The sequence below is a fragment of the Diadema antillarum genome, unplaced genomic scaffold (genome assembly GCF_040938485.1).
Source record: "Diadema antillarum isolate AM-2024a unplaced genomic scaffold, OU_Dant_1.0 scf00000157, whole genome shotgun sequence".
Lineage (NCBI taxonomy): Eukaryota > Metazoa > Echinodermata > Echinoidea > Diadematoida > Diadematidae > Diadema > Diadema antillarum.
In genome coordinates, this window is record NW_027271046.1 from 529,658 (window position 1) to 550,864 (window position 21,207).

At 37.9% G+C, this 21,207-nt stretch overlaps 1 protein-coding gene across 1 annotated transcript in view; it reads right to left on the reverse strand.

The window, feature by feature from the left end:
- Nucleotides 1-20,532, reverse strand: part of LOC139722121 (cohesin subunit SA-1-like) — a 37,965-nt gene extending 17,433 nt beyond the window's left edge. Inside the window, exons 1-20 of the mRNA XM_071633441.1 lie at nucleotides 20,455-20,532; nucleotides 17,207-17,305; nucleotides 16,737-16,755; nucleotides 15,469-15,582; nucleotides 14,762-14,935; nucleotides 14,075-14,279; nucleotides 13,366-13,591; nucleotides 12,162-12,285; nucleotides 11,189-11,367; nucleotides 9,660-9,876; nucleotides 8,168-8,282; nucleotides 7,667-7,770; nucleotides 6,486-6,581; nucleotides 5,777-5,926; nucleotides 5,129-5,269; nucleotides 4,412-4,482; nucleotides 3,411-3,579; nucleotides 2,588-2,837; nucleotides 1,619-1,761; nucleotides 445-546 (exon numbers count right to left, since the gene is read on the reverse strand). Of these exons, the coding sequence (XP_071489542.1) occupies nucleotides 445-546; nucleotides 1,619-1,761; nucleotides 2,588-2,837; nucleotides 3,411-3,579; nucleotides 4,412-4,482; nucleotides 5,129-5,269; nucleotides 5,777-5,926; nucleotides 6,486-6,581; nucleotides 7,667-7,770; nucleotides 8,168-8,282; nucleotides 9,660-9,876; nucleotides 11,189-11,367; nucleotides 12,162-12,285; nucleotides 13,366-13,591; nucleotides 14,075-14,279; nucleotides 14,762-14,935; nucleotides 15,469-15,582; nucleotides 16,737-16,755; nucleotides 17,207-17,295 (2,688 nt within the window). The 5' untranslated portion in view covers nucleotides 17,296-17,305; nucleotides 20,455-20,532. The remainder of the gene's footprint in view (nucleotides 1-444; nucleotides 547-1,618; nucleotides 1,762-2,587; nucleotides 2,838-3,410; nucleotides 3,580-4,411; nucleotides 4,483-5,128; nucleotides 5,270-5,776; nucleotides 5,927-6,485; nucleotides 6,582-7,666; nucleotides 7,771-8,167; nucleotides 8,283-9,659; nucleotides 9,877-11,188; nucleotides 11,368-12,161; nucleotides 12,286-13,365; nucleotides 13,592-14,074; nucleotides 14,280-14,761; nucleotides 14,936-15,468; nucleotides 15,583-16,736; nucleotides 16,756-17,206; nucleotides 17,306-20,454) is intronic.
- Between the last annotated feature and the right edge of the window lie 675 nt (nucleotides 20,533-21,207).

Below are 21,207 nucleotides of genomic sequence, written 5' to 3' on the forward strand. Positions count from 1 at the left end.
AGCTATAAAGTCTCAAACAATATTTCTATAGTTTGCTGCTTTTTCCTTTTATTATTACAAGTGGGTACACTTTTTACCATCTACTGTTAGTATTTCATCGGGGAAGGCAAAAAAATTTCTTCTTTGTGAACCCTTTGTTGTTGTTCACATACAATTGTTTTGGTTGCATAATTGTCAAAAGCCTCTTAATTGCTAAATTCTAAACTGGCACTGTATTTGAGAAGATTTTTACTGAATTCTCCCTCAAATTGACAAATTATCGTACATTTATTTCTAATTTGTGCAGACTTAATTAATTTAGGCAGTTCCAACTACTTTTCTTTCTGCCCACAATAAGATAAATGGTGAAATTCGGAGATGACACTTTAATGATGGCAAGATGATATCTGTCAAAGAAAATTCTCCCCTAACTCGATGGCTAAAAGTGACAAGGCTATATCTGACCTGCGTGAGACTGAGACCCAAAGTACGTGCGCAGCTGATCTTGTTGTTTTCTCTCGACTTCGCCAGTGTCATCTTGATGATGTCCCCATAGTCATTATAAAACTGAAAAGAATGAAGTTAGCATTGGCTAATTACATCTTCAACTGGGCACTGACTGACACAGAGGCCCGAATTCATGAAGGTAGTTCAAATCTAAACCATGGTTTAAATTTCGAACATGGTCTAAAACAAGCGTGAAATAAGCGTACCTTTGACATGCGCACATAAACATGCGTTTGTTACTGGACATCTGTTGCCGTACTCAATCTGTCAATCGTATTTATGCAACAAAAAAATTTGCATAAACCGTGGCCTAAATTTAAACCACCTTTGTGAATTCGGACCATAGTGAGAATTACCAGATTCATAAAGAACATTGGGAGAGTATGGTACTTGTCCAATCAAATCGTCCTCATTTTAAGTGCAAGTGATCACAAAGTAATTTCACACCTACATTTCACTTCAGTACAACAGATCACTCTTATTTTATCCTCATAAGTACAATTCTTGGTATGTGTTGAGATGCAGCTTCATACACACGTAAGTATCCTTATTTGCAATGTTTTCATTGAAATAAAGGCAGCTGAAGGAACAAATACATACTTCAGCATCATCACATTCTCTTGCAATTTCAACTAAAACATGAGAGAATACACTCTTATAGTCAAAATAAACTTTAGAACATCTTCAGCAAAGAAAGAGAATAAAATCAACTGGATTCACTTTTTTTTCCTCTCACTTCCAGAAAAAAAAAAGGTGTCTTGTTTGATCTAACATTCTGCATATCACTCTAAAAAGGAATAAAAGTCATCAGAAATAATGAGACAATTAAGCTCAAGGCCACCTTCAATTGCATACATATCAATAGTGTTACACACGATGTGTGAAATGTTTAGTTTATTCAAAGGCTAGTATCAAATCTGTAGAAACTGTTACATCTGATGTAAAACAATAAATAAATAAATAAATGAATGCACTACCAATGAAATTATCAATATGAAACAAAATATATTTTGTGTAAATCCACATTATACAAAAGACAATTGAACATTCTTACAGCCATGATTACTAAGATTCATTTGTCTAATGTTCTGAACCATACCCAAGCAGCTGTTGAGATGATTGGTGTACTAACCTTCATGTAGTGCTTAAAGATGCCTGACGCGTTCCTCATCTCAATGATGCTGAAGACGATCAGCTTACAGAAGGAGGCCAGGAGGTTGCGCCTCTTGTGGAGGACCTCGATCTTGTGGGAGTCGTCCCCCTCCTCTTCATCTTCTGTCAACAGAGGGCGGCATGACCATGCTCAAGAAATGAATCGCGACTGCAGCACAGCACAGTAGCCTGCCACATTTATGCTCTTCAATCATACACATTTTGCATTTACCATGGTACTTTTATTTAGCAAGGAGTACAATACAATTAATATGCACTTAATATGCACCTTAAAGGGAAAATTGTACAGAGACTGTTATCGGACATGCTATAAAAGTAGTGTCTAATATTTCGTGAATTAGGACTTTCTGATAACATTGTGAGTGGATGAATTTGCAATAATGAAGTACAGCAGTAAACAGAAAAAGTTGGAAGTGTGTACATCCATTCGCACAGTAGGCATGCCAGCGCCAAGGCCTACTAAAATGTATTATCACGCACCTTGTTCATGTACTGTGTACTGCATACCAGCATGTGTGCGTGTGCACATTACATTTATTTTGGAGTCAAAGTTGATATTTTTGTGAATTTTTGAATTCACCAACAGCATCCAACTCACTGGTTTCGAGAAAATAAAAACCTCACAAAATATATGCGATATGCAGCAGTTTTTTAACTAAAAGGAAAACACAAAAGCATCACTAAACTTTTAAACCAGATTTCACACTGGAGAAGAATGTTAGAACTCAAAATCAGCAGATTATTAAACATCTTATTCTCCTGTTGCCTGCTCAGCAGAAGGGCCCTAATCCTTGCTGGTGTGAAAAATCACAAAAATTATGATCTCATCATATGAAAGAGCTTTCAAATCTCTGACAAATTATGTACAGAACAAAACTTTGATTTTGAGGTGGATTTCGTGCTAGGGAACTCTGTTCTTCTCTCTCACCTTCATCATCTTCTTCCACGAAGACATGCTCCTGCACAAAGTCCGACAGCTGCGTCTGCAGGTTGAGGTTGGCCTCGTAGACCAGCGGCGTGAGGGCGCTCTGTATGGCCAGCTGGCGGCTGAAGACCACCATCAGGTCGCAGATGGTGGTGAAGGCGTCCTCCCGGATCTGCTCGCTGCCGTCGATGAGGAGGGAGGAACAGGTCTTGATCAGCTCGCTGCACTGTTTCCTGATCTTCCTCATGTCAGACTGCTCACCAGAAGGTGTGGGAGAGAAAAGAGTTTGAATGATATATATTGAACGAAAAGATAATATACAGAGAGAGATAGACAGATTAATAGATGGAGCTTAATAGATAAGTACATAGATCGATTGGTAGGTTGATAGATAGATAGAGAGACAGATGAATAGATATACAGATGGATAGATATAAAGTTATATAGATTGATGGGTGGATAAATAGATAAATAGATAGACAAATGAACAGATAGATGGAGATAGGCAATATTGTGAGGAAAAGATGAGATGGGAGGGTGAGAGAAAGACATGAGGAATGAGAATTTCACATACAAGGACGTGATGACACATAATTATTCAAACCATGAGCTCCTAACAATACATGCCAACCTTTTCAGTTTATGCTCTGCTGAAAGATATACGTTTTAAAAAGAAAAAAAAAGGGAAGGGAGAAGAAAAAAATACAAATTCATATGTAGTGCATAGCAGGTAACGCTACATTTAAAGCATTAGGTTGTCATAGTAACACAAGAAGGATGGTTGGGGGGGATGATGGGAGAAGGGGTAAGGGAACATCCTTCTCACCATTTCTGGATTCAGGTTGTCCAGTTTGGACATGTTCCACATGATGCCATAGTGGCAACAGGCAATGGCGTGGGTGAAGATCTGGTCTGGGGCTGTCCCACGGTCACTGCATCGCTTGACCAGACTGAACAGGGAGTCATACAACTCCCATGGTGTCAAGTCGTGGCAGCTATGGAGAGGCAAAACAGGACAAAAGGAACAAGAAAAAAAAAAAGAATGAATAAATCTTGTCAATTTGAAGATCACACAAACCAGCAAGATTGTTATCTTTGATTACTGTACGAGTGGAAATTTTCGTAGTGTGGAAATTTTTGCACATTTCGCGCAACCACAAGCTCCCGTAAAAATATATGCCCTCAAGTATTTTTGCATGCCATATGTTCCAGTAATCAATGTCCTGATTCCGTGGAAGTAAGAACATGCAAAATTCATTTTACCCAACCGAGTGCAAAAAAAATTACTCACACGAAAATATCCACTTTTACAGTACACCTGAAATATGCCAAAGCCTACATCAACTGGAGAAGACATCAAACCTATCATTTCCAAAGACTTGTTGTATTCAAACTTTGAATGTGCATGACACACACACTGACTGGAACTATGAGTGTATTATATAATATCACTTGCATATGACACATACAGTATATCATAGCTTGCAGAGATAGGGCGCTCTGCTAAATAATAATCATGCATATCAGACATATAGTGTCTATACACATGTCCTCACATCGACAGGGCTGATATAAACAGAAGAAATGCCCAGCTAATTCAGTCATGTAAAGTGAATACAAAAGGTATGTTACCAACTTCCTTGCTGCACATAATGGATATCCTTACAAAATCATAAATGAAACAACATAACGTTTTCTTACTACTTCTCATTGTGAATTGCCCTTCTATCAGTAAAATAAAACTTTTTTTTGAATCACATGTTTTCCAGAATATTTTTTTCATATCATGTTATCATGCAGTGTGAGAAAAAAAAAATAGTCAAATACCTGTAAAAGGAGGTAATTCTTCTGATACTTGATGAGAGAGCATAAATCTCATCTTCTGTTGGATTCTGTGACTGTAGGTGGAGAAAAGGGATGAAATGCAGTCATGAGTTATGGAGTAAGTTTGTGAGAGAAAATGGAGGCAGAAATCATGACAGGGAGTATCAACTTACAAATGCTTAACATTTCACAGACAATCTTACTATCGATACTTACTATAAAGATATACTGCATACACCATATATTTAGCCAGTCAAATTTTTGCAAATAGAGAATTTTTGAGAATTTTGGAAGTGGTTACATCTGCGATTGCGAAGTACAGTAAAAAACAGAGAAAGATATGTGTGCACATTACATTCATATTGGGATTTGAGTTAATATTTTTGCATGTTGTTATATTGGCTAATAACACCCGAAATGCACAAAGAAAGAACAAAAGCTAGATACTTATGGTAGAAACAGTTTTCTAAAAAAATCAAACTACATAATTCATATTTATTCACATTTAACTACACAAACTCTGAATTATGCAAAGTGCAGAAGGTTTTTTTTTTTCACGACAATGTATACAGAAATTTAGTTTCAGCTTTAATCGACCTTCAACTGCCCACCTCTTCAAAATAGTGCACTGACTTGAAGGTACAGAGCTTCAACACTTCATGTCAATTGGTAAATGGAACACAAAATGGAATAAAACTAATAAAAAACTGCCACACTCACCATGAGGTATGCATCAATGCTCCTCTTGAGCTTCTCTGCCACACTGTCAAGGAGCGTACTCCTCGCCACCTCCACCCTGGGCGTTGTGCTGAACTGCTCCCCTAGCAGACACTCATAAGTCTTGGCACAGGCGTCCAGCACCTGGGGGGGGGGGGGGGGTTGTTTTATCAAAAGTGTTTGGCAACTGATTTTCATTTACAAATCTGCCCTCAGCCAATCAGATGCAAGGATTTCAGTACCTTAAAACTTATCTGTCTGATGGTGCTGCATACATATATCAAATTTCTTGGAGTTTCTTGGGTTATTAAAGCTTATTGTGGTGGCAAGAAGTAACTACATGTACATATCAATAGATTGAATTGAATGGTACAAAATAACACTACATTTGCCACTCCTAATGCTGCAGGGGTGTGATAACAATCACTTGTTAAACTCAATATGTGTAGGATACGAAAGCTTACCCTGGTATTCAGATTATCATCGGGTTTGTGAATGGTTTTGTTTTATGTTTGTTTTTTTTACTCTGATGGCATACATTTTTCAGTTTCTGAGCACAATGTTGAAACACATATTAGCTGTGCCCCCATTTTGAAGGAGAGTTTAGGTCCTGCTGTATGGCCAAGACTGACCCGCCCAGTGTAGTCTCACCTCTGACTCTGTGTGCTTCTCCACAATGTCCCTCATCTGGCGGAGCAGAGAGTCCAGGTGCTTGTCCAGCCGGCTGGTGGTGTAGATCTCGACGTCAAAGTGCTGGGGGATCTCTAGGAGATTAGCCACCTTGTCCCAGTCGGTGTTGAACTGCATGCAGGGAGATGTGGGAATATGGCAAATAAAAAGAGCTCTAAGAGAGGATAGTGTAAAGACCTTACAGTGATTTCAACATCATATTAAAAATGGCTACTAAGTAATAAAATCAAACAAAAAGTAATTGAGGTTTCATCAAAATCTGACCTTAGATTCAAAAGTTTCAGAATATAAAGTGGAAACAATGATATTAGTAGAAACTACCACACAAATTAGATGGGGTGATGACTTAACAGCTTGCCTTCTACTGCCATGGCAAATGTCATCAAACTGCATACAACATTAGAAAAGAAGTTTTATTAAAGCTATATTCCATAAACAATCTTGTTACAAATTCAAAGAAGAACCCACTCAAGTTGACAGATTGCTACAAATGGCATAAACGTTGAGGGTGATCTCACCCATATGGAAATGATCATAAACCATTTATTTCATTACATGTATGGTGATCTCACCCATATGGAAATGATCATAAACCATTTCTTCCATTATATGTACTCTGAGGCAAGTCTCAGTGATATATCCACCGTTTTGCTTCTTGCAGCAGTCATACCTTGGCAAGTAGTTCTGGGAGCTTGGTGATGAAATGTTCTGTGAGCTTCATTTTGTCCTCCTGTACCACCTTCTTCTCTTTGCTGGTTAGAAGTGACTACAAAAACAAAGTAACACACACGATATTGCCTTGTCTCACGGGGAAATTCTGTGGCAGAAAGTTATGAACACTGAGAAAATCACATTCAGGAATTGAGTCACTCGCACCCCATTCATAATGACATCTAGATTGGGTTACATTGATACTTAGTCTGGGCTCTGATCAGGCTTCACCAAATGTAATGCTTTTGTCTGTGTATAGTCTGGGTTTTGGTCTGGGCCAGGCCACATCTGGGTCTGGCCAAACTACCGACATGAGTGCCAAAGTCTGGGTGTGGTCTTGGTCTGGGTTGGGCTTGATATGGACTTAAGTTTATTCACAGATACCAATGCCTCTACCTGGGTGTGGTATAGGTTATGATCTTTGTCTGGGTGATGCAAAGTCTGAATTAGGTCAGGCTTAGTCAGTACGATGAATGCCTCTGTCTGAGTGTGGTTTGGGCTAAGGTCTAGGTCTGGCTAAATCTGAGCTCAAGCTGGACTGAGAGAAGATGTGGTTTCAATTCATCCATGTGGTTTATGAGTATGTTAGAATAATACTGTATCTGTAGACATACAGCTTCATGCAAGCACACGCATAAATTTTTCTGATCAAATTTCAACGTCTTGGTTTTCCAAAACCCGGCTGTCAATAGAGAAACATGAATAAATTCACTGCATGTAAAATCAAAATTACATCAATTACAAAGTAATGATACCTTAATAATTACATCATCCACATCAATGTAGACACAGATGACCAAGTGAAGCTATACACAGTTCTATGCAATTTTTGCAAATGAATAGTGTAAAAGTGGAAATTTTTGCAGTGTGGAAATTTTCATGCATTTCGCACAACCCAAAACTAGCGCGAAAATAAAAGCAAGTGAATACTTTGGCTTGCCATATGTTCCAGCAGTTATCTGGATTCTGCAGAATTAGAAACACACGAAACCCTTCTTACCCGGCTGAGTGCGAAAAATTAGTAGCGCAAAAATATCCACTTTTAAAGTAGTATAAAAATGGAAGATATTGACAAACACAGAAAAAAATAAAAAACAGTGAGGAAATAAATAAAGGCAGAGAGCTGCCAAAGTTTCCCACCTTCTTGGCAGACCCTCTCCCAATCGGAGGATGTCCAAGGGCTGCTTGCCTCACAGCGCTGACCATGATCTCAATCAACGCTGTCTCCTGGCGGTCATCAAAGGCTTTGAAAACACAAATGGTCAAGCATCAAATGGTCATGCACATGATACAGCATAACAATTCCTTAAAAAGAATTCCCTCTATAAATGTAAACACACCTCTGAACCTACGTCATTAATTTCCTTCTTTTTTATCCAAGCTATGTTATTGTAATGCTTAGGGAAGGAAATCAGATGATTGTGAAACTCAAGGCAAGCAGTACTATTTCTTTCAGTAAATAAACATTTAAAGGTGAAATGAAAGATGACTGTTGTCATTCTTCTTCTTCTTCAAGTATGGCTATGAAATTACATAATATACATTTTTTGCAACTTCTGTTTTGTGAATGTCTTTACCTTTGATGTTCAATTAGGGTTGCCCATCATGTTTATGATTACTGCACAGTGTTGAAATGCTTACCTTCCTCCCCTCTCCCTGGGTCTTCCAGTAAGAGCTCCGTCATGCAGTCCCAGTCTCGGATCATCTCATTGATGTCCCATAGGGAGTCCACAAGGTAGGCAGCATGTTCATGGAGCTACACACATACACACAAAAAAGGACATGGCATATGTCACTATTCAGTCCCACCTCGGTTATGTGGCCATCACTTTTATTCCGGATCTCTCCAATATACTGATGTGGGCTGGCATACTATTTACTTCCTTTTTCATGCATTTTTGGTGCAAAATCTCTGAAAATCAAGGACTTTATATATTGTGAATGACTTGTCGGTGAAACTTTAAAAAATCTGCCAAATTTGTGCACACAATTTCAAGTTCAGCCGTATTTACTGTGAAAGACTAGGATTTTTGATAATACGCTAGTCAACTGGTAGCAACTGCAGTGGTATCATACGGCAGCAGTATTTGACGAATTGCGAACTCAATCTCATTCTTAGTCAATTATCAATTAAAAACACATATCAGAAGGAATATTTTACTCACATTTCATATCATTTTTGTATCATCTTTATCATGAACATGACCACACTAATTTTAAATATTTAAAAATCCATCCTTTCATATGATCAGATCTTCAATAAATGAAAAACATAAAGATGAGTTAAAAAAAAAATGCCAAACATGTCCTTCACTTTGAGGATTATTCTAGCAAAACACATAAATATCCTCCATATCATGTATGCTAAAAAAAAAAAATATCAGACACATGTGAGTATGAGATACGTATGTTTAGTATGAAAATGCATGGCAGACCAGAAAATAATACTGTCGGTATTGCATTTGGATCAATCTGCATCTGAGAGCCACTGTCAATATAAACCTTCTATGTTATGTTTAGATTAAGATATCTATTACAAAGATGATTTGTGTTTGAGAGCCACTTCAACCTCCTTGTTTGTTTTGCTTGTTTGTTCATTTTCCATCTGAGAAGATGGATGGATAGCCTAATATTCAGCTACACTAAGCTGGTCTTCCATGGGGTCCAGTTGGATATAAGGCAGGACCACTTCACCGCGTTTAACACCCTGCTCTTTGCGATGAATAAATGAAGTGGGATCTTTCACGTGCACGAGTTGTGACTCTCTCCAAGGGACAGAGTGTTTCGCCTACTGTTAGTGGGGACAGTATGATTACACTTAACATTGCTTCAGTCCAGACTTGGGTATCGAACCAGGTCACTTGGGTCGGAGGCAGACGCACTATCAACTGAGCTAACTCACCGCCCTATGGTGTGTTATGGTTAAGCTATTTAATCAATGCAGGAATAATTATGTGTCGTAGAGCCACTTTCAAATTCAACTGCTCCTGGTCCATTTGAGACAAAGTATTCAAAGAAGAAATGACATACAGAGATCACAAGAAAAATTTACAATTGTAGATCCAAGAAGACATATAGTAGCATAATAGAAAATGAATAGGATATTACGATGATACCAGCATCCCTGTCCTACCTCACTTTCGATGAAAAACTGGACGAGGTCTTTGATGAGGGGGGCGTTGATGTTCCTCCTCTTAGTCCTCTTCACCTTCCCGCTCTCCAGGTCCTCCCTCTTGAAGAGGCGCTCATTGAGGAACTCCCCTGCCGCCTGGGCCACAGCCCTGCTGGAAGAGTACACCAGCTGGTAGACATTCTCACAGTCCTCCGCAGACAGTATGTCCTCATTGTACCTGTGCAGAACGTCAAAGGTCACTCATTTAGATTTTTTCAAATTTAAATGGTAAGATTTAACAAAAATCAGAAGTACAGCCTATTCTATGATGTCAAAATTAATTACTAAGGAGAAAAAGAATCTATTCAAAACCTGACTATAAAAACCAGTTACATGAGAGGAAAACTTGAAAACTGGACCACTGTCTGCATTAACCCTATTTTAACTGGGGGGGGGGGTCAAATTGACTCCCCCCCCCTCGACGTTTCGCGCCACAATTCCGCAATGCGCAAAAATTTTGCCGCATCGTTTCATGACTTTTTTCATTGAAGTCTCCCGCATATTTTGAGACCAAATTTGCGACGTCCGGGTACACCGTTCTGAAGTTACGTAATGTTTTGCATATGCATGTCAACCCAGAAACAGCTCAAATTCATGGTATCATGTGCAAATCCAATGCAAATTGTGTTTTTTGGTTAAATTGATACAAATTAGATTATTTCAACTTTTAACCATCGAAATCAATCAATTCTTGTGTAGATAAGCCTGAAAAAGTGCCTGCAACAAATTTTGGCAAAAAAACAATAGAAAACAAAAGGTCGAAAAAACAATAAAATACATAAGAAATTAACAAAACAATAAAAACAAAAGAAATTGATCTTGATTGTGCTATTTTTTTACAAGAAAATTGTTTGATGTGTCTTGAGGAATTCTGACACAAAAATTTAGCAATCCTTCAGTTTTTTTTAATGGAGTTATAGGTGAAAATATGATTTCATGCATAAATTTGCATAATTAATTTATTAAAAATAGAAAGGCAGTATTTTTCTATTGTATGACCATGTAATCTTGTAGTTGACATCCGGTTCTATCTTTAGGCAAAATTTCGCGGCGATCGCACGATCGGCGGCCGAGATCTGAAGGGGGGGGGGGGTCAAATTGACCCCCCCCCCCCCCCCCCCCCAGTAAAAACTTGGTCTCAAATAGCCCAGTTAAAATAGGGTTAAGTGGCAAATGTTGGCAATATCAACAAAAAGCATAACTCGTACTGTAAATGACTATGCAAGGCAAGTCAGGTAAAATTTTTTATGGATTCATGTGATGAATATAAATCAATATATATGCACAATGACTTGATGCTAGCAATTGAAAAAATGCATGGATTGTTCATGGTCAAAAGCTAAAACTTGCCTTTAATCTCTATTAGCATTAACAGTAAAATGTCAAATGTCTTGATGGCAGCTTGAGCGCCTGTTGCTACAGTTATGCATCTGACTTAGTGGAAGGCTACTTTTGTGGGGATACATACAAACTAGTGTAACAGAACTCACTTCAATATGAGTGTGACGACTTTGATGGCATTCACGGCCACATCTGTTTCCTTGTCAAGCGTCATGGTGACGACGCGATCCTTGAATCGATTCGTAAACAGTTCCAGTTTGGGGACCAGTTCTGGGTTGCCGTAGAGGGCATGGAGTGCCACAAGACACTTGTTTCGAACATCACCGACCTTTGAGAGACATAGATGAAATAAATGTTATAACATTGTAAAACAAGAAATGTTTGCAGCATGAAATTTTTGTGAATTGGAGCTTACAGCCTTTTTCCGTAGCGTGAAACTGTGATGAATTGGCATTCAACGCATTGTGCAGATAAAAACTTTCACATGTATTTTATTTTTGCAAATCTTGGCTCTGCGCGAAATTTCGTGGAAGTTTCATGCGCACAAAAAACTTCTGATTTTTAAATATTCTCTCTGATATATCAGGCCATAAGTTAAACACAATTCTGCAATTTTGAAGGACTCGCTTTCTTATGCTTTTGATATACTTATTTTGGTGGGCATTCTTAGAGGGTGTATCAAAGAGGACTAGCATTCATTCATTCATCTTTATCGGTCCATGCCAAACATAGAAATTTATTTCCATTGGCATTTTATTGTACTAAAATAATCATGACAATACTAACACATTTCAAATCACAATAACACATCTCAATGACAGGTACAATGAACACAAACAACACCCTACAGTCATGTACATGGACATAATGTCTCCAATTAGGTGAAGAGATATGACAAATATGTCCATTGTCATACAGCTTCACACTCTATAACAGTATATAACATCCAACATATAATTGCAAATCACACACTCAACTGCATGTCTTATCTATTCTCCAGGTTTGCAGTACCTACACTATGTATCTTGCCATTCATTTCAAAACCTTAGATTATTAATAGTCCCCAAAACACTCTCATCTGACATCTAGCTGATAAAATTACAATCACTGAAAAGAGTATACCTTGTCGTGCAGGGTCCACCCCACATACTTAAGATAGCTGTCACTGAGAAACATCTCACTGTAGCTCTTCATCCAGACTCCAATCTCTCCCATGCAAATAGCTCTGATCTCTGGTTGGGTGTCCCTGTAAACGGTATTGAAGACACGATATTGGATCTTTAGTTGATCATTCTACATTACAGAACACTTTCATTAATACAAAACGATCACAATAACTGAATAACTGAGCAGGATTTCTTTGAGATCATGCCCAAGACATACATACATGTACTGTATATGTCAATATTTTCGCGCGATTGATTTTTCGCGCTCAGCCACTCAAAAACATATTCGCAGGTTCCTAAATTCGCACTGCATAATTGTCAACCCATTCAAGTTATGCAGAGAAAACTGTGAAGATATTTTCACAGGTTTTAAAACTTGCGCTATCCAGAAGGAGCCAAAAATACATGAAAATTTGTGCATTTACAGTATGACATTTGATAGTAAGTTTATAAAAGCAACATCAACAACAAAACCACTCTTTGGAACAACTTGACATTATAGTGCCTTCTCATATCTTTATGTGATGATTCCTTTTTATCAAAGCTTCATCAAAATTACAGCAATTTGACTGCCACATGCAGTCAACTTGGGTGTCTCCACATTAAATACAATCAGTATGTCTGCCTCAAGTATATGGCCAATTATTTACACTTAGGTACAGTTCATTGGCGTCTTTGCAATTGGGAAGTATTTCCAATCCATTGCTCCATTCCACAAAATAACATCAATATTGGAACAAGTGACTATTGGAATTTATGGCAAGAAATTGGCATTTAAAAGTCAAATCTATGTGACCTTTGACATTGATTCTTCACCTTTTATCTAGTCCTGACAGGCAAGTGAGTGTTGGTAGTATCTTTTACAAGATCACTAGTGCACAATCCTAGCTGAAATAATACTGGTGGAAAATGACAGTTGAAAATCAAAGTACAGTAACTTTTGACCATGAGGGATTTTGCCAAAAGTCTGATCAATGCAGCAACACTAAACTTACATGGGTCCAAGCACCAAGAATATCTCATGAATGTTTTTTTTTTTCTCTCTCTGGCAAATTGTGATAATGAGATCTAGGAAGGACAGACAGAGAAACGACCTGAAAACATGCCTCCTGCATCCTATCGGGTGGAGGCAGTAAAATCTTCCTACGTGTTAAAATTACCTGTATCTATGCACAAAGATGCCCTTGAAGATGTTATTCATCATCTGCTGTATCTCCTCCGTGTTTTCCATGATCTCCTGTCTCTTGGCCATGAGGAATTCAATGCGCTCGCTGGCCCGCTTAGAGGACTGCTTGGCCCGCTCGGCGTCGTGCTGCCGCTGCGTGTTGTCGAGGTTCACACTCAGGTTCAGCGCCACGTTTACAAGAGCAGTCATTAGCTTCATGGCTATTGAGAAGAAGAAGGAGAATGAGGAGGAAGGGACAAGGAGAAGAAAAAGGCCAGTAAACTCCCATTAACATCAACAGAATGTGTAAAACACAGCATTTTCATACACCATGTCACCCTCATGTCTCACACAAGAGGGCGCAGTCATAGTTCCAAGATAGTATATACTGTAGACAAACTCACTACACATGACTTTTTTTATGCTTCTAATGCACACCAATGTCCAGAAGAGCTGGTGTGTACTTTTTCACCACATACTACTTCATTCAACCACCTAATGCTGAAAACTCATTCAATCCCCTCTTCAGGACTCTAATCCTTATAGTACAAAACTGCTCTACCAAGAAACTACATGTCCACACACCCACCCCCCCCCCCCCCCACACACACACACACAACACACACACACATAATTAGTGTGTCCCTTAACCCTTCGATCCTCTATCTCTCCTACATAGCTACAATCTTTTGACGTAAACCAACCTGCCAGGGAACTGGTGTGTCTGAAGGCCCGGACCTGAGAGTCGCTAAGTCCGGTCAGGAGTGAGATAATGCTGTCCGCCATGTATTGGTCATACAGGATGCTGTACTGGCACTGCCTGACCAGCACACTGATGAAGTCACAGAAACTGCTGCGGAACTTCTTGTAAGACTGGCCTGAGATGATGAGAGGGTAGTCTCCACTTTCCTGAAGCAGAACAGAAAAGAAAAGGAAAGAAATGAAATGTGAGCATGCATGTAACAAATACTGAATTGTTAATAATCAATAATTATGCAAGAACATTTTATCTTCAGTGGGTGAATTAATCTGCAAATTCTTACATCCACTTTCCCTTTGAACTTTTGCTAGTTTAGTTCATACACTTCCAGTGCAATGCAATTACATACATGTACACCTTAGCACCGTAATGTGTTTCTAGTAGTAATATCTTTCACACAAAGTTGACAATTTTCCATCACTGAGTGTTCAGTTTGGGTCAGTTTAATGATGGCATGGCAGATGACCAATATATTGCACAGAGCGAAGCAATGTGAAACACTGTAAACTGGTATCTGATTAGGACATGAGCAGCACAGATATACCATTACAATACCAGAAACCACATTATTTCTACGATGACTTTTATGGCAACCTATGATTCTGGACATGAATATTCAGTGGATGCTGACCTCATCAAATTCCTCAGTCATCCTCCTGATGATGTCACTGTGCTCCATTGTGGTCATCATCTCCGCGGTAACGGTTCCCTTGCATCCCGAACTGTGGATGAAGAAGTTGATGAGGTCCAGAAGGGCCTCCTCGCGGTTGTTCTTGTATGACTCAATCCAGTCGTCCACAACGGTCTGGAATAGCAGCATGGACATGATGAAGAGGTCATACATTGCATTTATACTATGTGTCAATCAAATAAACACACATACAATGCATACTACCATTTGTTTTTAACAATCCGTAACTAACGACACACTAGCCAACAGTCAATCAGTACACTTTCTTTATGCCTGTTTATGCTGAATTTAATTTTGTCCACTTCTTATTTCCATAATACACATTATACATCCAAAGTACCTTTGGAACATCACTCACCATACCACGCAGATAATACACTCTTCACCAACACAGGATTGAAGTATTTCCATATTTGTGGACAAAAACTGAACAGAATTTTAACATTCTCCTACAAGCTTTTGTAGAAATCTGCCCCTGAAATCATCCTACTGGAATCACTAAAATCCAACAAGAAGAAGAGTGAGTACTGAAAATATGATATATGGCTAATGATTATTACCAGGATAAACATAACACTAGATAAACAAAGCAAGATATCCCAAAAGGCATTTAATTAATCAGATGGTACAGAAAATACATCAGTTACCTGCAGAGCACTCTTGCCATGCCTTACGATCTCAAACATGGTGACTGGCTCCGCGCTCGTCTCGGAGTCATCATCACGACCTCGGCCCTTGAACCTTTTGGCCTTCTTGCCATGCTGGTCATACACAGGAAAGAGATATTCAACATTAAAGATATATACATATATTATACTTCAAAATGAGTGGGAGGTATGAAGCATTTGATGATAAGTACTGTACAGTATGCCATATATTTTGCAAAGTGTTATTTCACAAGTCGACTGATATACATGAAGTCAACAGCTGGCAAAAATATTGCCACCTGTATCAGAACAGGAATGATAATCGTCTCATAGGCGTAAAAATTGATAACCTTTTTTCCTGCTTTTTTTCATATTTTTCTCAAAAAAAGGAATAATACCTACAGTACCTACTGCAGTGGTTTTAGAGAATGAATTCAACCATGTACAGAATGGTTCTTACAATTCTTGATTCACAAGTTATTATGCCTACAAAATAGAGAGAATAAAAGCGTTTTGAAGTTATTTGCATTTTTTTATAATTACAGATGCAAAATTTATATTTATAAGGCTGCAAATTTTGTGCATAACTTTCAAACAATATAAGCTTATATTCATATGTGTAACAAACATTACTTTTCACCATCAACACTGCTGACTGTAGATATGCATGGAATGCAAAAAGGAAAACAAAAAATATCATGCCACTGATAGTGCACATACTACTTCTAGTTTAAATACTACAACTAGTAATACTATCAATACTCTGAGTTTTTTTCATCATCATTATTGTGTCATTCATTTTCATACGCATGTTTGTGTGATGATTTTTGAACTTCATAACTCACGTTTTCTTCTGCGCCTTGAGCATGTTGGTTATTTGGAATTGGCGTATTATAAGTACCCTGTATTATTGTTATTATTATTATTATTATAATTATTATTGTTATTATTATTATCATTATCATTATTATTACTATTATCATCATCATGATTATCATTATGACAATAATGATAATATGAAGTAGGAGAACATATTCCTGTACATCATATTCCATTTTGTAAACAGTTAAAACTATCAGAAGAAGAAAAAAAAAATCATTATTTAAAACACAGCATCCTTGCAGCACTAAATATCCAGAGTATCTACTGTATCAGTCCTTGTTGATACATAAGTTCAACTGTAAAACTTGAGGAAAAGTTATTGGCATAAGGTGGCAAGGATAAAGGAATTTTTCAAGAAAAGAATTTTAAATAAAAGAGATACTTACAAATCCACCTTCATCAGAGCTGGTGAGAAATGAAAATAAAGAAAACAACATTAAGTTTGCTCAAAGTGATTTCTGGCAGTGAAAAAAAAACCCTGCACAGTGCACAGTAATATTACAAACCTATGTTAAATAGGGCAAAGTGCATGTGTTTTCACACTCTAAACTTAAACAAGATGAATAGGAAATCAAGACATTTAGTTTACTGCCATACTGAAAAAATCCAAAAATATTCTATCAACTATAGCAACAGTGCAACTAACAGGGTAAGAAGTTGATAGATTATTGCCACTGGAGATATCATTGTTGGAAGTTATAATTATAAATCACAATAATAAAAGGTTTTACTGTGGAAAATATAATTCTAGTCATGGAAAGCATGGAATTTCCCAGGTTAGATTTGTTGTTGTCTACGTGTGAGAAGATATGGAAATGGATGAGGTAATGTCTACATGTAGATGTTGGTCACTTACTGAGTGCTCTCTGCATTGGTGAAGTCAGATTCCTGGGCAGGAGACCGGTCACCCATGTCTCGCTGCCCACCTCGCGTTGCTGGCATCATTGGTGGTTGGCTGCCATTGGAGGGAAAATCATTCAGTGATGTCAATTACGGCAATAATGTGAAGAAACTAATGAAACTACTCATTCACACAAATTTACATCAAAAGAATTACTTGTAAATGTAACACAAACTTTAGAAGTGACATTGATGTAATACATTGATCAGCATTTCAAGCAGTTTTAGATTTCAATTTATTATTAGAAGGCATGCACTTTATTGATGCACTTTCTTGATGCATAACAGAGTTACTGCACGCCCACTTTCATCACCAATTTGTCTGCATTTTATGAGTAGAGTGTAGGTATAAAGAAACACTTTATCCATCATACTATGATTTTACCTCATATTTTGTATTGTAATATTTTTCTTTGGGAAATTGTGCCATTTACTTCCATGTCCTTTAAAAACATGCACACAGCCCATATTTAAACGGTTTATATTACTGACAGTGTATATTAAAAAATTTGCTGTCTGCATTCTTATGTACTTGTATCTTCATATCTTGTCTAAATTTCTTGCCAACTGCTTCACCCATTACTCATGTTAGAAATATATACAATACTTGGCAATTTCACAACTTTTTTCTGCTTTATATGATTATTTTTATCAAATTATTATTATGTATAAGGATTAACACATTACATTAATTTGCCTAGTTGTTCTGCCTTTTGCTAGTTTTGTCCTTTGTAGTGTCTTCTGTTTAAGTCTTTGTGATGTGTGTTTGGTCTTGTCCATGTTTAAATGAATATTATTATTTCTTGGGGATTAAAATTGAAAGCTGGTCTAAGCCTACACTGTATGTTGTACTTGATTCCTCCACTCCTCTCAAAATAAAGCTTATGTTTTGTACATTTAACACTAAATCATTTGTTACTGGCAGAAGTGCATATTTTAGTGTATGAGATGATATCGCATTCCACTTCACTTGATTAATTCCAAACATTACAGGTACAGTACAATTTTTCCACCATTTATGGCATCTTCGCTTTGCAAGAAGGAGAATTAGGTTTTCACATACATATAAAATGGGTATCGCCACAGACGACGCATACACTTCATTTTACATGCAATTTTGTGCATGGACAAAATGAACTTAGGTGATTGGTCAACCGTGAAATGTAAACGAACATGGCTACCTCTAGTCGCGGAGAGAGCATAGTTGTAAACACACATCAACCCAGATTTAATCTTATAATGGAGGAGGAACTGCAGGAGATCATTAACTTTACTGACAGTTTAAATACCAAGAAGCAAATCGAATACAGGCTCTCTGTATTTTTTAGACTTTTGCCAGCAGTTTAAGACCAACTTTGAAAACATCAAGAACTATGAGTTGGATGAACTGTCCCAAGTCTATGCGGGTGCAAGAAACAAGAAAGGAGAATACTAATCAGCAAGGTCGATGTATTCCATTCGCTTGGCATTGCAGCGCCACTTTCTGGTTTCCTGCAATGTCGACTTCATCATAGCAGAAGAATTTTCTCTAAACAAGGCACTCAAGGCATTGTTAAGGAAGTTGAAAGAGTGTGGAAAAGAAAGTATGAAGCATCACCCTCCAATCACTGCAGATGAAATGAAACTCATTAATTGACAAGTTTATATCTGAGTACAGTGAAAAGGCTGCAAGATAAAACGTTTCTGGATATAATGCTTCATTTTGCTAATAAAAGACTGGAAACTTTGCATGCTATGAAGCCAGAAGATTTCATTTCACACCAGGAAGAAGATAGAGAATTTTTCACTCTTGAAGACATGAACACAGCAAACCATCAGAATGATGATGATGACCAGTGCTAAACAGGACAAATGCACTCATACTTATAGCCAAAAAATCCTTAAAGCCAAGTCACCAACCTCAAAAGGTATTTGTCAAAACCAAACCCCGAATGTTTCTGGGTGGCATGGCACAGGCCAAAAGAAATGATCAGTGACAAAGAAGTGGTGTACCTAACTATACTCAGCCCAGTCGCTGTACGTAGATACGTAGCACAGCGTAGTAACAGCGTCTGGTCGGGCTATGGTGTACCGTGGTAAGGAAATGCACCACTGGGCAAAAACACAATGGGAACAATGACTAAACAAAATAAACCACAATCCCCTACTGTTCAAGAGAGCGGTACCAACATGCAATCACCAGGCATCAAGACTTCACCCCTGTGTAGTGAAATAACATATGATTATATAGGTAGGGCACTCATATCCACACATACAGGTGCACATATGTGCCCGTATATGTATTGTCTGAACGACACAGACCAGCAAGCGTGAGATGTCGTGGACCGGAGACCGAGCTTGAACCAGGAGAGAGAAGCTATTCTGGACGAAACCACCTCGACGCACTGTTTGTCTCCTATACCGAGATACAGTGACCGGGCAAGGCACTCTCCACTGACGGGAAGCGCACCAGGTGAGTAGACACTTCGGCCATTACAACACCTGCTATTGAAGTCACCTCATCAAACTTTCAACCACTACCAGGGCCCCATTTCATAAAAGATGTTAGGATAGCAACTTTTAGTAGAATGACAACTACCAATGGCAATAGCAACAGCTAATCCAACAGCTGGATTATTGTCATTACCATGACAGCAAATTGTCATTCCAGCAAGAGTTGCAATCATATCAACTTTTTATGAAATGGGGCCCAGAACCTCCCAGTCTCACACCTCACGTCAGTGCAGTGCAGGGCAGACTCGACTCACCTCAGCTCAGCTCAGGCCTGGCCTAAATAGGTAAAAATAAAAATATTATCGTCTAGCAACTGTTATCTATTGACAGTATTATACAGGTAGGCCTAATGTAGTACAATGCATCGGTATATTCTATGGTGTAATGTAGCTAGGATGTACTACTTGATGCGGGTGCCGATGTGGTTAAAATCCATAACTCAAAAGATCAGCAAGGCTACGCTACCTGCCTGGCGCTGGAGTAGTAGCGAGCGCGAGGTTAAAATACTACCAAGAGCTCCCTATCCCTCCTGTACAAAGTCAAAGTATCCGTACGCAAGTACATGTAGTAAGCTCAGTCAAGAGGCATTTGAGCACGACCGATCAAAATAATAGTGACATAGAATTTACACTCATAATTCACTCTTCAACCCAAGAACCAATGTCAAACAATCTTAGAAAAATTCTAGTTTGATACATGATACAAACTTACCAGAGCGCTCGACTTTGTTGCAGAAAATCAGCAAAACATATGAGAGTTTGCCTTTTCAAAATCCACCTTTCGCGCGAGATTGTCTGCTACACAAGCTTTGTCGTGGAGTGGTGTATGAACTGGATTTAGTGTAACATCTAATAATAAACAGCGCAAAGATGTGGATAAAAAAGGATACCATTCTTCTATTTATTAGTGGTGTTTGCTGCCCTCAACGTTGGCCAAAATACCACGCGAGGGAGAGAGAGAGGGGGAGAGGGAAATAAAAATACGACTGTACTAAAAGCAGTGTAACAAAAGTGCATGTATGTCGACAGTGTAAAAGCAAATACAAGTAAAGCAATACGTGTACTTCTACTACTTCAACTGTACACTGCATACTACATCATGTACTAATAAAGGTTTCGATAATCATGATGACAATGATGACAATAATAATAATAATAGTACATGCAGTACACGTAGTAGTAGTAATAGTAATAGTAATAATAATAATGATAATGATAATAATAATAATAATAATAATAATAATAATGATAATAATAATAATAATAATAATAATGATAATAGTAATGATAATGATAATAATGATGATAATAATAATAATAATAATAATAATGATGATGATAACAGAAAGGAAAAGAAGAAGAAGAAGAAAGTGAGATTTGGTGGTTTAGTTATAAAATATACAAGATAATATTTTACAGCTTTCAGTCGAGTTTGTTTCGATGTATTTTAAAGAAAGAAGAGAGA